Source organism: Canis lupus, chromosome 2 (assembly GCF_011100685.1).
Source record: "Canis lupus familiaris isolate Mischka breed German Shepherd chromosome 2, alternate assembly UU_Cfam_GSD_1.0, whole genome shotgun sequence".
Lineage (NCBI taxonomy): Eukaryota > Metazoa > Chordata > Mammalia > Carnivora > Canidae > Canis > Canis lupus.
This window is the reverse complement of record NC_049223.1, coordinates 8,565,510-8,584,775: the sequence shown is the minus strand read 5'-3', so window position 1 is coordinate 8,584,775 and position 19,266 is coordinate 8,565,510. Positions and strand designations below refer to the sequence as shown.

The 19,266-nt window shown below is 35.8% G+C and overlaps 1 protein-coding gene across 3 annotated transcripts in view; it reads left to right on the top strand.

The window, feature by feature from the left end:
- SPAG6 (sperm associated antigen 6) overlaps positions 1-19,266 on the top strand; it is a 66,875-nt gene that overhangs the window by 34,890 nt on the left and 12,719 nt on the right. For all 3 annotated transcript variants that reach the window (XM_038529827.1, XM_038529828.1, XM_038529826.1), the window contains exons 5-8: positions 6,436-6,641; positions 7,484-7,657; positions 9,237-9,389; positions 11,793-11,984. In XM_038529827.1, the coding sequence (XP_038385755.1) occupies positions 6,436-6,641; positions 7,484-7,657; positions 9,237-9,389; positions 11,793-11,984 (725 nt within the window). The remainder of the gene's footprint in view (positions 1-6,435; positions 6,642-7,483; positions 7,658-9,236; positions 9,390-11,792; positions 11,985-19,266) is intronic.

Sequence of the window (19,266 nt, the reverse complement as noted above, 5' to 3'; positions counted from 1 at the left end):
AATTTAAAAAACAATAAAATTAAAAGAAATTAGAGTTCCTGAGATGTTTGATTTACCTAATTATTTCTCAATGAGTGTGCTAAATTCGTAATTTTTCTTCTTTTTTTCCTTCGGAGAATCTCTTCATTTTGAGACCTTTTGATGAGTTCTCCTGATCACTTAATTTTGCTCAAAGTCTTCTCTCCTACATCTCCAGTATGAGAAAAATTACTTAAGTATTGGAATATATGTTTAGGTTAATTCTTTTTTTTTGCAGGCCAACTTTTAAGTTTTCATCGGTTTCCTGAAATTTGCCACTGAATTTATTTTATTTTATTTATAAATAACAAATCATGTTCTTTTATGACTCCAAAAATCATTACTTTTGCACATCCAGGAGGCCTCCCACAGGTCATTTTAGAAGGTATGAATTTTAAGCCCAGGGTTGTGAAGTGATGGTTACAGGCTGTAGATGGCCCACAGATGGACGGGGTTTATTTGGCTTGCATTATATTGTCTCACAGAGTGTTCTTAAAAAAAAAAAAAAAAAAAAAAAAAAAAAGCCAACACTTAAAAACTGGGCAATTTCACATTAAAAATCAGATTTCTGGCTTCTCTTGAAAAATTATAGGCCTATATTCTCACATAGCAACCCTGGACTCAAGCTAAGTAATTGCTGCTGCTTGTAGCTGGTGCATATACTTTTCCTGTTTTGTACTGCTACCCCACTTAGTATTTTTCTTACACCTTCTGTCTTCACTTATTTGACTTACTTGCCTGGGCCCTGTGGACATGTGAGTTTGCCACTCCAGATCTAAACAAACAACCTTCCCCAGCAATTAAGAGGAGGACTTGAAGCCAGCAAGCCTGTGTGAGCTGAGCCCTGTTAAAACAAAATCCCTTTTCCCTGACTTCCCTGTTACAGTCATGCCTGTTATATATGCTGATGGGCATTCCTGTCCTCCTCTTGTCAACATAAAGTCATTTCTAACATTCCATTAATCCAGCTTTAGATAGCATTAATTTTATGAATGTTGTTGTCCTTTATGCAGTGTCTTTTTTGTTTTACAATGGAAGTATACTGAGTATTTTTGATTTTACTAAATTAATGTTTTTGATCCATTGAAGTTGTAACACTTCACACCTGTTAGAGTGTACTGCAAATTCAGCCTTTATTTTGTTAGGAAAAGAAAAACCCAAGACAAAAGCCCAGGTCCCAAGAACAGCACAGAATAAAATTCTTAAGAAAAGGCAACTGTGTGAGAAGCAATGAGTTCTCACCCAAATTTTTCATATTAAGAATACACAAAGAATTGTAGGCACATAAGCCCTTACAGATATTATTAGAAAGGATCATGGAAAAACTGAGAGTCAGAAGTGTGAAGGGTGACCACCCTTGTCATGGTCCCAGGGAGGAGTCTGCCTTACATCCTTCACTCAACAATGAGCTGTTCATGAGGCCCAATAGAACCAGTTATTCCTTTACTGAAAGCAGCTGACCATCAGATCTGAGGATTGTTTATTCAGTTTTCCATATGTCTGCAATAAATGGCTTTCATTATTATTTATGAAAAAGGGAAGTGCTATTGTATAGTTTTATACCCTCTGACAATTTGCAGTCTAAAATATTGTTATAAATTAATAATGTTTCACATTTTAAAAATAATATTTTAACTTAAATGTAATAAGGGCATACATTAAGACAAGAGGGCAAGTGTAAAAGAGTAAATGGATAGTATTTCTACTATATATTAGTAATTTTCAAAAGATTTCCAATTTTCAAAATGCTTAAAGGAGGCATACCCCACCATTTTTATTTTTATTTATTTATTTTTGATGAAAGACAGAGAAGCAGGCTCCCTGCAAGGAGCCTGATGTGGGACTGGATCCCAGGACTCTGGGATCACACGCTGAGCCAAAGGCAGACGCTCAACCAGTGAGCCACCCAGCTGTCCCCATACCATTTTATTTTTATTTTTATTTTTTTCCATTTTTTTAAAATAGAAAATTTCTTCTATATTGAGAAATAAGCTAAAATGTTTATATTTTTTCTTTATAATAGCATTATTAGTATAGTTAGCATAGCAGTGGCTGTGTGTATGGACAAAGACATGTTCATATTTCTTTTATTTAAAAAAATTATAATCACATCAAAGAAAATTTGGCAAATTGAGAAGAAAAATATATCAGCAATAGTACCACCAATCCACTATAAATCCTGTTAGTATGTTGGTTATATTAACATAACCCTCTTTCTCTGCATTTTTCTTTGTATAACTACTTCTAATATTGCTTGTTATCTAACAGGATAATTATGTGAATGTTATTGCATAAGATTTATTTTTTGAAAATGAACTTTTAAAGTTATATTTAAAATTTTAAATGAAGCTATTTTCAGGCACTGAGATAAATTTCTTGACTCACTGCTTTTCTTTGGTCAAACCTGTAATGAGCATGTGAGTCTGTGTATATCAATCTTTGATTTCATGAGTATGAAGAATTATTGAACAACCAAAACTGATTTTCAAATTAGAGTTAGAAATGAACTCCAAGAGATTTCTTTTATGGGAAGGAATTTTTTAGGGGCGGAGGGAGGAATTTTTAAATGTACCAGAATTTGCATGTGCTTTGGTTACCATTGCTTTTTTTTCAGAATAGAAAAGCATAGGACAAAAGAAACCGGGAAAAGGAAGTAATGTGGGAGGGCACTGCCTGCTACACTCCTACATATGCATTTTCCCCAACCACTCCACAGACTTGACTCCTAGCTCTTTCTTGTAGTGGTCTGTTTGTGCATTCACCCTGAGCCAACTCTGCTCGAACAGAAAAGTATTTTACTCTATACTGCTTCTCCAAGATCTAGCCAAGTTTCTAGCACATAGTATAAGCACTTAATGAACACCCTATAACCAGAGGAAGAGAGGAAAATATGTAAATATACTGAGCATGAAAGAGGACAGGATTATTGTGATGTTTTGGCTGTAAGTTACAGAATATCAAGTACAAATGGCCTAAAAATAGGGACATTTTTTATTTTACGTGACACACAAGTTCAGAGTCAGGGCAGTTCCAAGCTTGGTTATGAAGCTGAACAGTGTCATGGAGGACACAGATGTTTTTCATTTCTGTACTCAACCATCCTCAGAATATTGGTGATTTCTTCCGCTAACATTGCAAGATGGTTGTAAGAGTTGCAGATGTCATTCGTACACTTGACCATGTCCAGCAAAGAGTTGGTGTTTCTTTCTGTGTGTATCTATTGATGACAGAGAAAAAAACCTTTCACAGAGCCTTCTAGTTGACTTCTACTCACGCCTTGGCTGACAAAGGCTACTGTGTAGACACCAACACTGACTGGCACAGAAATGCCAGAGGAAGCAATAGTAGGCAAGAGGAGAAAGATAGGCCATAGGAAAAAGGGGGGTGACAGAGGCAGGATGAAAGAGTCTGCAGTGTATGTAATATAGCACAGCGTGCATTCTCTAGGCCTGCTGTATTCTTTCTTGTATATACACTGCCTTCCTTATACCTTATATGTGTAGGAAGGTAGCTGAATATTATCATTTATAAATAATAGTGTGTTTCTGATCCCAGGTTTTATAGAACCATATAAATCTGGAGATGTGATGTATATGACATCTCAAGTACAGAACTGGGAGGCCCAACCCATGTTGTTGGAAGCTTCATTACCTTCACAGTAAATCTTTCTCCAGTGCCATCACTGGCCTTCCCCACATTTAACATCACTACTCTGGAGAGAATAGAAAACAGCTGAGAATGGGATTGGGTAACAAGTCAGAAGGACAGAGTTTGTTTTCATATGAACATATAGAGTTCAGGAAAAGGAGGATATGGCACTCTAAACAGTTATTCAAGAAAAGGATAAAATGCATGGGAATTACAAAGATAGTAGATTTTTTTTTAAAAAAGAACCTTAGTTATTAATAATACTTTTAAACAGTTATAGTTTATGGCACATTCCTACTCTTAGAAAGTATAAATAAAAGTGAGCAAACATAAGTAGATGAACTAATCTTTATACTATCTCAAAATAAAATGTGCAGCCCATTACAGATCTCCCTCAACTTACAATAGGGTTATGTCCTGGTAAATCCATTGCAAACTGAAAATATCCTAAGTTGAAAATGCATTTGCTAGACCTAATCTACTGACCATCATAGCTTAGCCTCGCCTACCTGAAATGTGCTCAAAACACTTAAATTAGCCTATAGTTGGGCAAAATCACCTAACACAAAGCCCATTTTATAATAAAGTGCTGCATACCTTGTGTAATTGGTTAAATACTGCAAGTGAGAACTGGAATGACTGTATGGGTGCAGCATGGTTGTAACCCTATTGGTTGTTTAGCCTCGTGATCATGTGGCTGACAGAGCTGAGGCCTGGGGCCACTGCCCAACATCACGAGAGAGTATTGTACTGTGTATGTATCACTAGCCTGGGAAAAGATCCAAATTCAAAATTTAAATTGCAATTTCTGGGCAGCCCGGGCGGCTCAGCGGTTTAGCGCCGCCTTCGGCCCAGGGTGTGATCCTGGAGACCCCGGATGGAGTCTCACATCGGGCTCCCTGCATGGAACCTATTGCTCCCTCTGCCTGTGTCTCTGCCTCTCTCTGTGTGTGTCTCTCATGAATGAATAAATAAAATCTTTTAATAAATAAATAGCCATTTCTGCTGAATGTATATTGCTTTTGCTCCATCATAAAGTTGAAAAACCTTAAGCCAAACCATCCTAAGTTGGGGACTGTCTGTGTATATATTCAGGTGCCCTTAAATATGTACACATAAAGTTAATATTACCATACAACACCTGTATAATTTGGACTGAACTGAATTAAGTAGCATGTTACTAATTAACATAAAATATGAAAATTATATCTATAAGTTACATATAATATCACACTTTATGCTTTCTTTCCATTTCCCTTGGGTAGGGGTGGTAGGAGAAATAAAGTAATCACCTGTTTCATCTGCTGTCTTATTGGTCTTCGGGCAGTTGCAGTAGAATCCCAGAGAACATTCTGAGGAATCTGTTATATTGCCAGGTTGATATTCCAGTCTGTTGCTGTTGTCTTTTTTTTTTTTTTTTTTAACCATCTTCCTCTTATCTTCCTCTTGTTCTCAAGATTACATATTAGCTTCCCATTGTATTTCATATTTCACGTTAGATTTTTTCAAATTGAAATATATTTGCTAATCAATGTAGTGTTAATTTGTAGAAGTGTGTCGTCTGCACCAGAGTTGAATGAGTCTGGCACATAATAACCTTTCGTTGATACATGTTTAATGAAAGCATGAATGAATCATTTATATAATAGAACTTCTAGGATAATTATAATAATTGAAGGAAAACAAATATTGGACACTATAACCTGTGTTTTCTAACATTATTTCCTTTTAGAAAATGTGATATCACCAATCTTTTGAAAAACTAAACACTGTATTTTTTTAATTAAAGACTTTAAGTGATATGCTAAATAGATAGCTTGGCTATTAAGACATAAATTGCTAAGGCACTACAAATCTGGGAAAATGAGAAAATAATTTGAAAAGAAGAGATTCTAGAAATGGGTATATGTGATTTAGTAAGAGAGACCATGAATACAATGAGGGGAGAATCTGTAACTATGTATGGTGTTTTATGCTTCTCAAAAGGCCTATTTTTACATATATATTATATGGGTCTGCCTGCTTGTTTCCCATTCTCTATAATTTAAAATGTGTTATTTTTATAGTTTGTCTTGGACACATAAGCAAATCAGCATGTATACTCAAATGATTTTATTTCTGACATGTGAAATGGTTAAAATAAATTTATTCCTGTATCTAAACATTAACATTTACATATTAAAATATGTTATTCAGTTGTGGATCTCATTTTATGTGTACAATGAAGGTACACCTTTTAATTCTGAGTAAGTTAAAAAAATCTTTTAAAAGTATTATAAGATGAAAGGAATTTAAAAATTGACATTATTGGCACAAGATTCGTGCTAATGTTTACTCATGTAAATAGCACAAAATACTGCCTAATTAGTGTGGTTGGTAAATTTTTGGTACTTTAATTTTCTCTGTTATTGTAAACCATGCATAAAATGCTTGCCTATTGAGAAGTGCAGAATTGTCAGAGCTTAAACAGCTGACATCTGCTTACTCTCTTAAAAAAAAAAAAAAAAAAAAAGAATAACAAGCCATTTCAGCCTAATCTACCTCAAATGTGTTCATGTAAATGGAGGTCCATCTATTGACCTGTATTCTTTTCAGCTCAGGATTGGTCCACATGGTTTATGAAACCAGGAAGGCTGATTTGAAATGCAGATGTCGAGACAGTGAAGTACACCCTCCCCTTTTTTCTTTGCTGTATCTGTCAGGGTGAAAAATGGCTTGCACAAGGGTCAGTCACCCATACTCACTTAATTACTTTTCTTGGACCCACAGAACTGTCACAAGCTGTGGTGGATGCGGGAGCTGTTCCTCTTTTAGTACTCTGTATCCAGGAGCCAGAAATTGCTTTGAAAAGGGTTGCTGCTTCGGCCCTCAGTGATATTTCAAAGCATTCTCCAGAGTTAGCACAGACAGTAGTGGACGTGGGAGCCATTGCTCACTTGGCCCAGATGATCCTGAACCCTGATTCTAAATTAAAGGTATTTAAAAATAAGGTTGAGAAACAAATCAGGCTTCCAAGAAAATAGAAATGTGGGTAGGTTAATATTACTATACATTTAAAAATCATTAGTAAATTTATCATTGAAAACAGATACAGATATGTTATATATTTGGTCTTTTAATGCATGAACCTTTTGCTATAAACATTAGATGGTAGACTTATCTGGTTAAAATATGTAACATCGGTATTAACATTGATCATTAAAATAAGGAATTACATAATGATTGGATCTCAGGGTTGGAAGGTACCTAAAGTTCTTCTGGCCCACCACTATTATATTTACGTTTCTTATGAAAATTGCCATATTTATCTCAGTCTTTTTTATAGCTTTCTAACATAGTCAATTATACTTTCACATTCTAGTGGTTACATTCTATAAGATTTTAAAATTGTTAATGTTAACTAAGTAATGGAAAGCTGTTTGAAATGTTATCAGCATGATGCCAAAACTCAGATTATACTTTGCGTGATCATTTTTGTACTACATGTATCATAAATTAACAATGTGAGTATTAATTAAGGAATACTATTCATGCAAAGGTCATATTCTTCAATCATCTGCATAGATAAGAGATTTAAATAGTGTGCAGAAGAATGAAGGCATTTAATTTGGGAATTAGGGAATTTAAGAAATTGAGTATCTAGGTATGAGACCAGGAATTGACTGTCTCAAGACTCCTAAATCTAAGGTTGTGTTAGAAACATAATTGTTTTTTTCCTTTTTAAGAAGGAACTTGAGTGTGTATAAGGCTGTATAAATCAGAACTCTACAGCAAGCCGTATGCCATGTTTTGTTTTATTTTGGTTTTTCCTTAACAGCATCAGGTCCTTTCAGCTCTTAGTCAGATTGCAAAACATTCTGTGGATCTGGCAGAGATGGTGGTGGAAGCAGAGATCTTTCCAGTTGTACTTACCTGTCTGAAGGACAAAGATGAATACGTGAAGAAAAATGCTTCTACTCTAATTAGAGAGATTGCAAAACATACACCTGAGGTAAAAAAAATTTTTTAAGGTGTTAAAATACAGTAATATGTAGTTAGTTTTAGTTTTTAAGCAAAACATCAACTTGTTTACAAGGCATGAGTGCTGTGCCACATGATCTGGTCAGGGCTTCTCACCTCAGCAGTACAGACATTTGGGACTAGGTAATTCTTTGTTGTGGGGCGCTGACCCTGTGCACTGTCAGGTGGTTATTGAGCAGCAATCCCTGGCCTCTGCCCTCTAGATGCCAGTAGCACCCCTAACCTTATCATGATAAAAATGTCTCCCTATATCACCAGATGCTTCCCAGGAGACAAAGGGCCCCTAGTTGAGAACCACTGGGTTATATCAATGGAGTTTGAATCTAAAATCTCAGTTTTTAATAATTGTCTGCTTTCCATTTCTAGACCTAGAGCAGGGGGTGGACTTTAGTCATCCTTGTCATTCTAGGTCAGCTGGGAGGAGTAAGAGAGGGACAGATACCTCCAGGTCTGAAGAGACCACATGGCCCACAGCCTAGTATAACCCCTCTACTAATTGCTGGAGTTCTCAGATGCTAAAGGAATCTGGGTGGATTCTGAAGTTGTACATTTTTCCATGTGTATTTTGACTCATCAATTTTCATTTCACTCAACTTAGTCCTCATTCTTTACGTCACCTAACATCTTCATTTGGTTGAGATTTTTCAGGACTGAAGTGCAATCAGCTAGTAGTCATTGCTAGCAAAGGGGGGATAATTAGGCTAGAATATTTCAAGTCTGACATTGTCTTTTAGCATTCAGTGATTAATCTGTTTCATGTTCACACATTGTGATTGGGGGTTTCAGTAGTTAGCTAGTTATGAACTAGCCCTAGGCTTAGTGTCTCAGTGAGGAATTTTGACATCTATTAAGGATAAAAGTTGTGTTATTGATGCATGAAAAACTGAACCAGAGTGGCTCCTCACAATGAGTATATCTGCTCACTTGAAATAGCAGGATTATTATACTTGTACTTTTTTTTTCATGCCTTAAAATTATTTAAAAAAATTTTTTATTAAAAAAAATTTTTTTTATTAACTTATTTTATTTAGATTCAATTGGTTAACACATCATTAGTTTCGTATGTAGAATTCAGTAATTCATCAGTTTCAAATAACGCCCAGTGCTCATTATATCATGTACCCTCCTTAATGCCCATCACCTGGTTACCCCATCCCCCCACCCACCTCCTCTCCAGCAACCCTCAGTTTGTTTCCTGTAGTTAAGAGTCTTTTATGGTTTGTCTCCCTCTCTGATTTTGTCTTATTTTATTTTTCCCTCCCTTCCCCTATGCTCCTCTCTTTTGTTTCTTAAATTCCACATATGAGCAAAACCATATGATAATTGTCTTTCTCTGATTGACTTATTTCACTGAGCATAATACCCTCCAGTTCCATCTATGTCAATGTATGTTTCCTTAATGAATATAACAATCTTACTAAATGATATTTCAAATTTTGCCAGATGTTTTTTAGGTCCTAAACAAAAAAAAATCAGACAAGGCTAAAGTAATATTTAAAGATAATCTCATGTATCATAGTCACGATGATCTGACTCTCTTTTCCTCCTAGCTTTCACAGTTGATAGTTAACGCAGGAGGAGTGGCTGCCGTGATTGATTGTATCGGGTCCTGCAAAGGAAACATAAGACTGCCTGGCATCATGATGCTTGGTTATGTAGCAGCTCATTCTGAGAACCTGGCAATGGCAGTGATCATTTCCAAGGTCTGTGTGGATTTGGCCTTATCTCAACTTGTTATTAACCCACCATGGAGTGTAGCCTTAGCACATAGTAGGTGCTCAAAAAATATTTGTTGAATGAATAAATATTGCTCTCCCAAAGAATGCTTCAAAAGCTGTGTGCTTATGGCCTCTCTGGCAACCCTCTAGGGTGTGGGTTTCTTATCAGCATAGAAAACCTGCTGCTGTATGTTAAACAGAAGTGCGGCTTGGGTTGGTGTTTTTTTTTTTTTTTTTTTTTCCCCTTGCTAATCCTCAGAATAAAGAGGAACCTCAAATCTTTATTTTCTACCTATTCCTTGGTAATTCTTTGCTTCACTCCCTTTTTATCCTGTGCTTGTCCTTTTGTTCTTCTATTACCAAAGACTATGGTAGTGACTAGAGCATAGTGCTTTCCAAAGGGTCACCATGGGGATATTATTGGGATTTTTGATTTGCAGTTCTTTTGTGCATAGTCAGTAAGCTTACACATAGGAAGAAGGATGAAAGAAGCAATTTTTTGCTTCCTGTATTTCTTCCCTAAACTAACCAGGAGGCATTCCCCTCCTTTGCTCTAGGGTTGCTGCTGGCCTCTCCCACCTAGTTTGCCTTTCAGTGAGTGAAAGATTGGGGTAGTAGCAGTAGCAGTTCGAGGCACACCACCCAGCGCTGCATTATTCTTTCCTTGTCCTATGCAGTACCATAAGGACTAGTAACAACAACTCCTATTTCCATAACACTTTGTAATTATTGAAGCACATTCACATTCCTTATCTCATTTGATAGTCATAACAACTGAGGCCCATAGTCAGAATTTGAGGGATGGGGATAAGGGTATCTTCCCTTCCTCTTGCCCCTTCATTCTTGATATATCCCAGAAGTATAGAGTTTCTGGAAAGTTGCCTCATTTTTTTTTAAGATTTTATTTATTAATTCATGAGACACACACACACACACACAGAGGCACAGACACAGGCAGAAGCAGGCTCCATGCAGGGAGCCTGATGTGGGACTTGATCCCGGGTCTCCAGGATCACACCCTGGGCTGAAGGCGGCGCTAGACTGCTGAGCCACCCAGGCTGCCCAGGTTGCCTCATTTTGAAGACAGATCTGATCTTTTTTGTATTGGCAGACAATTTTTAGTTTAAGAAAAATAAAAGCCAAAAGAAGCCAAAAGAGAGATATGGCAGGTTTCTTCAGGAAATTCGTCTTACTAATAACTGAAAAATAAAAGCCAAAAGAAGCCAAAAGAGAGATATGGCATGTTTCCTCAGGAAATTAGTCTTACTAATAACTGAATTTAAAGGTGGACAAAAAGAAAATATACATGATCATTTGGCCTTTGCTATGGTAGCCTGATCTTATGACACTGACTTTTGTATATTAAATTTAAGGTGATAATTATTATAGTCTCAAATTAGGTAGAAAATTATGCCTATACAGAATCTGGAATTAGAGTTTGATTACTTGAGTCTTCCTTGGGTATATAAACTGTGGTGTATTTGAGATCCTTTAGTTAATTCTGTTTGATTACTAAGATAAAATTGAAGTCTATGTAAAATATAAGTACATGATATCTGTGTAACAAAGTAATCATTTCTACTTTGACATTTAATCATGTTAAAATGGGCAAAACTATCATTTAAAAATTGGACGAAAGAGGGATCCCTGGGTGGCGCAGCGGTTTGGCGCCTGCCTTTGGCCCAGGGCGCGATCCTGGAGACCCGGGATCGAATCCCACATCGGGCTCCTGGTGCATGGAGCCTGCTTCTCCCTCTGCCTGTGTCTCTGCCTCTCTCTCTCTCACTGTGTGCCTATCATAAATAAATAAAAAAAATTAAAAAAAAAAAATTGGACGAAAGAAATGAAAATTATTTACTATTTCAAGAAAGTGTTGAATGAATGTATTTCATCTAAAAGTTACTTAAATAGGATTCTTGCTCTTTCATTTGATTTTGGATCTATAATAGTTATTTTGTTCTCAGATCTATTATACTTGGTGAAAGGCATTTTTAAAAAAGGATTCTAAATTAACTCTTTAAACAAAGGACAATAAAAGATTTTAAAAACCCTAAACATTTTAATTTTGTCACAGTGGAATCTGGTTTTGCCTATAATATACTAGTCTGTGGCATCTGTTGTTTGGTTAAATGCCTCTCTATTTTGGGAGTAAACGCTAGCAGAGATATTCTTAGTTTAGTTGGATTGTTACAGATAATTAAGGTAAATTAGTTCTAGTCATTTTATTGACTTGAAAAATGACAGCCCCTGTGATGTGCTCATTTATTGAACCGTTTAGGAAAAAAAGGATCAAGGCCAAAATGATTCCTTCTAATGTTTGAGAGACACGGAAGACTCTTTAATCCTGCTCTAGATTCATAACACTTGCTCTTTTGATCAACGCTGCAGGGTGTGCCTCAGTTGTCAGTCTGCTTGTCAGAAGAACCAGAAGATCATATTAAGGCTGCTGCTGCTTGGGCCTTAGGACAGATTGGGAGACACACTCCAGAGCACGCACGGGCTGTTGCGGTCACAAACACCTTGCCAGTTCTACTGTCATTGTACATGTCAACAGAAAGTTCTGAGGATCTTCAAGTAAAAGTAAGTGCTTAATTTTTAACAGTCATATGAAGATTTGTTACATTTGACTCGTTCTTAATTTTAGGGGCATCTGGGTGCTGCAGTTGGTTAAGCATCTGCATCAGCTCAGGTCACGATCTCAGGGTTCTGGGATGGAGCCTTGGGTCAGCTCCCTGCTCAGCAGGGAGTCTGCTTTTCCCTCTGCCTCCACCCCTCCCCCTTAGCTTGTGCATGCTCTGTCTCTCAAATAAATGAATACAATCTTTTAAAAAATATGTCATTTTAAATGTTTTAATTATCATTATGGATAATGTTGATTTTATTAGTCAAAAAATACAAATTTATCAGAACTGAGGTAGCTCTCCTTCAAAAATGGGTTACCCTTATTTCTAACAGTGATAATTTTAAATAAAGTTCTCTATAGGTGCAAAGTGGTTTGTAAAATGAATGTCTGGCTTTTGCATTCTGCATTCATGTTGACTTTTCTTATGGAATAGGAATTGAATAATAGAACTTTGAGGTGGAATTATAACTGTAGTCCAGTTAACATAAAAAAATTGAGTCCAAAAGAATTTAAGGTGCTATTGAAAGGCATAATGGAACTGGTCAGAGGGTATTCCTGGAAGCTATGTTCCATCTTTCTTAACTCTGCTCTAGTTTTTAATTATATGCTTTGTGTTTGTTCCTTAAAAGAAAAATGTCCAAAAGATGCATTTTATTTATTTTTTTAAAGTGAAAGCATTTTTAAAATTTTTATTTCTTTATTTGAGAGACAGAAAAAGAGTGAGCAAGAAAAAGAGGGAGTACGAGCAGGGTGAGGGGTAGAGGGAGAAGCAGACTCCCTGCTGAGCAGGGATTCCCAACATGGGGCTTGATTCCAGGACTCCGGGATCATGACCTGAGCAGAAGGCAGACACTTAACCAACTGAGCCACCCACATGTCCCTAAGTTAAACGTTTTAAAATCATGCATTTTTTAAATAGCATGCTTTCTGGAAAAAAAATATCACTGGCTATTTAGAATGATTGGCAGAACATTAATTAGGATGGGTTGTTTAATACTTTTAAAATTTCAATGAAAGAAAACAATGTTTCCCAGCATAACTCCCTTAAGAAAACATGTGCCTTTTTTGAAAGGAGTTTTCAGAATTGACTTGGATTGAGGAAAGTGCACAGAAAAGATAGTAACTCAAAATAAAATTAACAAGAGTAAGTTAGAGGACATTTAAATTTAGTTAATAAATAAATAGGAAAGCACATTGGCTGAAGCAACTTTAGATGGTAGTTTACTTGAACTATATAGCTGAGGGACTCTGAAAGTTAGGTTATGTAGTGAGTCATTAATTGTATTTATAAATTTTATAAAAGTGAATTTATGTTTATCTGGTTATGTTTATGTGTTATTTTTCTACAGATTCCTTGAGGGAATTTTTAAGATTAGTGTTTTCTTTTTCAGTTTTTGTAAGACTTTCTAGATCAAAGCAATGACTTCATAGATTTAGGGCTTCCCTTATATTTCTCCAGTGTTGAGTGTATTCCTTGGCAATGTTTGGTAGAGAGTAAGATTGACAATAAGCTAAGGCCTTTCCCTGGTTAACAATTCTGTGATTCTTTGGCTTTCTGGTGAGAAACCACAATTACATTTCCAGTTTTGAGTTGTCCAAGTACAGCTGATTTACATATGTATAATTTTAGCTTATATATGTAGTTCTCTTTTTGCCTCATATTTAACCCATCATCATGCTTGCCTTTTCTTCCCCCGTCTTTGGTCTTATTTCCACCCCCACCTTCCTACCTCCTCCTTTCTCTAGTCACTGGTCCAGTGACTAGGGTCTCCTCTGCAGGGTCTCTGCAGCTATATGCTATGGCCAAAATGTAATAGTAATCATGTTCAACTTCTAGATTATCTAGAAGTCTCTATCACTTTCAGATTCCTTCAGGTAACAACTTTTATCTTCCTTTAAGTTTTGGAAATGAAGGAATATATCAGCCACAGCATGAATAATTAATAGTGGAATCAATAGTAATTATAGTTTGAGAAACCCTTGCAAATAGTGTCTTAGGTAGCATTATATGCTTTTTTATATACTACAAAGTTTATGTAACTTGGTTTTTAATGAGCTATTATGTTGTTTTGTCATATAAATATCACTAGAGTAAAATAAGTTTGAAAACTTCACCTTTTGGGCAGCCTGGGTGGCTCAGCAGTTTATCGCTACCTTCAGCCCAGGGCCCTGGAGTCCCGGGATCGAGTCCCACGTCGGGCTCCTTGCATGGAGCCTGCTTCTTGCTCTGCCTGTGTCTCTGCCTCTCTCTCACTCTCCTCTCTCTATGTGTGTCTCTCATGAATAAATAAATAAAATATCTTTTTTTTTAAAAGAAAACTTCACCTTTTGAAATAAGATCATTTTTATTATATATATGTTTAACAAAAATAGTTTTGTTAAAACATTCGAGTTTACTAATAGAAGCAAAGGTTCCTTCCGCCTATATTTGATATGATATTTACTTTCAGGAAATACAAGGAGCATTAAATTAAAAAGTGGGATCTTTATTAATAATTATCCCTGTCAGCAATCCTTCCAAGGCTTTAAGTCTATCCAAATATTTTTTTATTGTAGGGACTTGATTATTATTTTTACTTCCCCAAGCTTTCTTGGATTCTAACATTTGTTGTTTTAAAGGCTTTAGAGTGAAAGTCCAAGTCTGTTTGATTTGACATTATCTCAGTAGGGAAAAATGTATCCAAGAGCTTTAGGAACCTCTAATGGTATTTTTCATTTGTTACTCTGTGGCAGCTTTCAAATTAAAGGCCATGTTGAAGTTCATTTTATCCCAAAGGCATGTCAGCTTTTGTAAGCATTCTCTAATTGGTTCTGATCCAGGAGAACCAATGAGCAGTCTCTTGGAAATGCTTGCATGTTTTCACATGGCCTTATATCTGCCTGTATGTTATTAAAAACAGGGGGAAAAGTCCATCTTTTATCTAATAAGCTCACCTACATATATTTTGAAAGTATTCACACAATTGCATTTTTATTTGTTCTGATTTAGAGGCATCATATTGAAATGGGCCATCTTAGTTTGGCATTTGACTAAGTTCATTCTTTTACTTCGTTATGAAAGTATTGCTAAGATTATTTGACTTAATTATTGTGTTCTTGTCATCATGGTTGTTTCCCTTCATTCTTTAATGGCTTTATTGAAATATAGTTCATATGTCATTCAGTTCACTCATTTAAAGTATATAATTCAATGGTTTTTAGTATATTCACAGATGTAGCCATCGCCACAATCTAATTTTAGAACCTCTTCATTCCCTTATGAGCAGTCATTCCATACCCTCCATGCTTAGTCCCTGGCAACCATTAATTTATTTTCTGTCTTTGGGTATTTGCCTCTTCTGGACATCTCATTTAAATGGGATCACACATTATATGTGATCTTTTGTGCCTGCTTCTTTTCGTGTAGTGTAAGTTTTAGGGTTCATCCATGTTGTAGCATATATCAATACTTTGTTCCTTTTGATTGCCAAATAATATTCCATTGCATCACTATACTGCATTGGGTTTACCCATTCACCAGTTGACAGACATTTGGACTGTTGCTACTCTTTCTACTATGGCAAATTATACTGTTCTGAATATATTTGTACATGTTTTTGTGTGGATGTATGTTTTCATTTCTCTTGGGTACAAACCTAGGAGTGGAATTGCTAGGTCACACAATAACTCTTTAACATTTTTAGGAACCACCAAACTATTTTCTGTTGTGGCTGCACCATATTACATTCCCACCAGCAATGTATGAGGGTTCCAATTTTCCACATTCTTGTCTACAATATTACTTTTTTTTTTATTGTAGCCACCCTAGTAGGTGTGAATTGGTATCTCACTGTGATTTTGATTTGCATTTCCCTGATGGCTAATGATGTTGAGAAATCTTTTTATGTGCTTATTGGCCACTTGTATATCTTCTTTGGAGAAATGTCTAATCAGGTCCTTTGCCCATTTTTTATTTGGGCTATTATCTTTTTATTATTGGGTTGTGTGGGTTTTTAAAATATATTTTTAATATAAATCCTCATCAGATGTATGATTTACAAGTATTCCATTCTATGGGTTGTCATCATTTTATTGATGGTATTATTTGCAGCAAAAATCTTTAAAATTTTAAAAGGTTCAATTTATTTATTTTTGTTGTTGTTGCTTCCACTTTTGGAGCCCTATCTAAAAAGGCTTTGCCTAAAACAAGGTCATAAAGATTTATTCCCTCTTCCTTTCATTTATTTTCAATTTTAATTTTAATCTTTTGGGGGGGAGGGGCAGAGGCAGAGGCAGAGGCAGAGAGAGAATCTTAAGCAAGCTCCATACCCAGCACAGAGCCCCACACAGGGCTGGATCTCACAGCCCTGAGATCACGACTTGAGCCAAAATCAAGAGTCAGATGTTTAACCAACTAAACTTCCCAGGCACTGCCCCCTTTCCTTTTAATAACTGTAACTCTTTGGGCCAGAATGCTTTCAGAACAAAATTAACTTTTGAATTAAAAACAGTATTAACTTTAGGCAATTTTCATTAAAGATCATCCATTAATTGCTTCTCCCTCTGCCTCTCTTTCTCTGTGTCTCTCATGAATAAATAAATAAATCTTTAAAAGAAAAAAAAAAAAAAAAAAAGGACACCTGGGTGGCTCAGCAGCTGAGCATTTGTCTTCGGGTCAGGGCCTGATCCCAGGATCCGGGATCTCCCTCTACCTATGTCTCTGCCTCTCTCTCTCTCTCTCTCTCTCTCTCTCTGTGTGTCTCATGAATAAATTAAATCTTAAAAAAAATAAAGATAATCAATTAAGGAAAGCAACAACAAAGAAGTTTTGTTATTTCTTTCATTTTTTAAAAAAGATTTTATTTATTTATCATGAGAGAGAGAGAGAGAGGCAGAGACACAGGCAGAGGGAGAACCAGGCTCCATGGAGGGAGCCTGATGTGGGCCTCAATCCCAGGACTCCAGGATCACGTCCTGGGCTGAAGGCAGGTGCTTAACCACTGAGCAACCCAGGGATCCCCCTATTTCTTTCATTTTCTGTGAAAAACAATTGAAATGGTATCAAATATTTGCATAATATCGACAACTTCAGCTTATTAATTACTTATAGTCTTATGTGTGTTATTAAGAGATTAAAAAACAGTGTTGCCAGTTACTTACCGTAGTTTTACAATAGCTTTTATCAATATGGACAGAGTCCATTTTTAGTCTAATCTGAAAAATGAATGAATGTGCAACTATATATGCTATGCTAGTTTATAGGAAAATCAGGCTCAAACCCAAGCTGCCTTACATAGATAGCTCATGACTCCTTCTCTGACATCATCATCTATTATGCATGTCTAAGGATAACTAACTAACTACTAAATGCTTGATTTACTGAAATAGAATAAAGGGTTTGTTTACCCCATATAAATTCTGTATAATAGTTGCTCATTGCCATAAATAAGCAAACATAAGGCACATTTTCTAAAGGCTAATACATTTTAAAACAAACATATAACATGATCTTATGTGTAGAAAATCCTAAGGAATAGACACACACAAATACTAGAACTACTAAGAGTTCAAGATCACCAGACATAAGATCAATATATAAAAAAATCTATCATATTTTCAGGGGCACCTGTGCCCCTATGTTAATAGCAGCAATGTCTATAATAGCCAAACTATGGAAAGAGTCCAGATGTCATCAACAGATGAATGGACAAAGAAGATGTGAGATACACACACACACACACACACACACACACAAAGAAGATGTGAGATACACACACACACACACACACACACACACACAATACTACTCAGCCATTTAAAAAAAAAAAAAAAAAGAAAGAATCTTGCCATTTGCAACAATGTGTATGTTCCGGAGCTCTAGAGTATTATGTTAAATGAAATAAGCCAATCAGAGAAAGACAATTATATTATTTCACCCATATGTGGAATTTAAGAAACAAAACAGAGGAGCATAGAGGAAAGAAGGAGGGGAAAAATAAAACAAGACAAAAATCAGAGAAGGAGCAAGCCATAAGAGACTTAACTATAGGAAACAAACTGAGGGTTGCTGAAGGGGAGATGGGTGGAGAATGGGGTAATTGGATGATGGGCATTAAGGAGGGTATGTGATGTAATGAGCACTGGGTGTTATATACAACTGATGAGTCATTGAATTCTACCCCTGAAACTACTAGTACACTATATGTTAATTAATTGAATTTAGATTTAAAAACCAAACAGGCTAACATAAATAGCATTTTAAATAAATCTATCATATTTTTTCTTTTTCTTTTTTTTTAAGATTTTTTAGGGATGCCTGAGTGGCTCAGCAATTGAGCGTCTGCCTTTGGCTCAGGGCATGTTCCTGGAGTCCCAAGATCGAGTCCTGCATTGGGCTTTCTGCATGGAGCCTGCTTCTCCCTCTGCTTGTGTCTCTGCCTCTCTCATGAATAAATTAATAAATAATCTTATTTATTTATTCAAGAGAGACACACAGAGAGAGAGCCACCCAGGTGTCTCAAAATCTATCATATTTTCATATGCTAGTAATGAACAATTCAAACATGGCTTGCTTAGTCGATGGAGCATGCAGCTCTTGATCTCATAGTCATGAGTTCAAGTTCCATAAACTTAAAAGAAATAAATACGAAATTAAGACAATAGTTTCATTCATAGTAGCATCAAAAAGAATACTTAGGAATAAATTTAATAAGAAAAGTATATATTTGTACACTGAAAACTACAAAACGTTGCTGAAAAAAATTAAAGAAGGTGTGAATAAATGGAGAGACACTGTATTTATGGACTGGAAGATTCAATATTGTTAAGATGGCAGTACTTCTTCCCAAATTGATCTCTATATTCTTTTTTTTTTTTGATCTCTATATTCAATACAATATTTATCATAATCCCACCTGGCTTCCCTCCTCCCCCGATTTTGAGAAGCTGATTCTAAAATTCAGATGGAAATGACAAGGACTCAGATTAGCCAAAATAATCTTGTAAAAGGACTTAATGCTGCTCATTTTTAAAACTTACTACAAAGCTACAGCTATCAGATAAGATAGTGTGGTACTTGCTTACATAAAGACATCTAAATCAATGTGATTGAATTTTGAAAATTCAATTTTCTGATTTTTCACAAAGGTTCCAAGGCAATTTAAAAGGAAAAGGAAAAAAAATAATAAAAGGAAAAGGATAGTCTTTTCAGTAAATGGCACTGAGATAATTATTATATCCTCAAACAAAAATATCAATTTG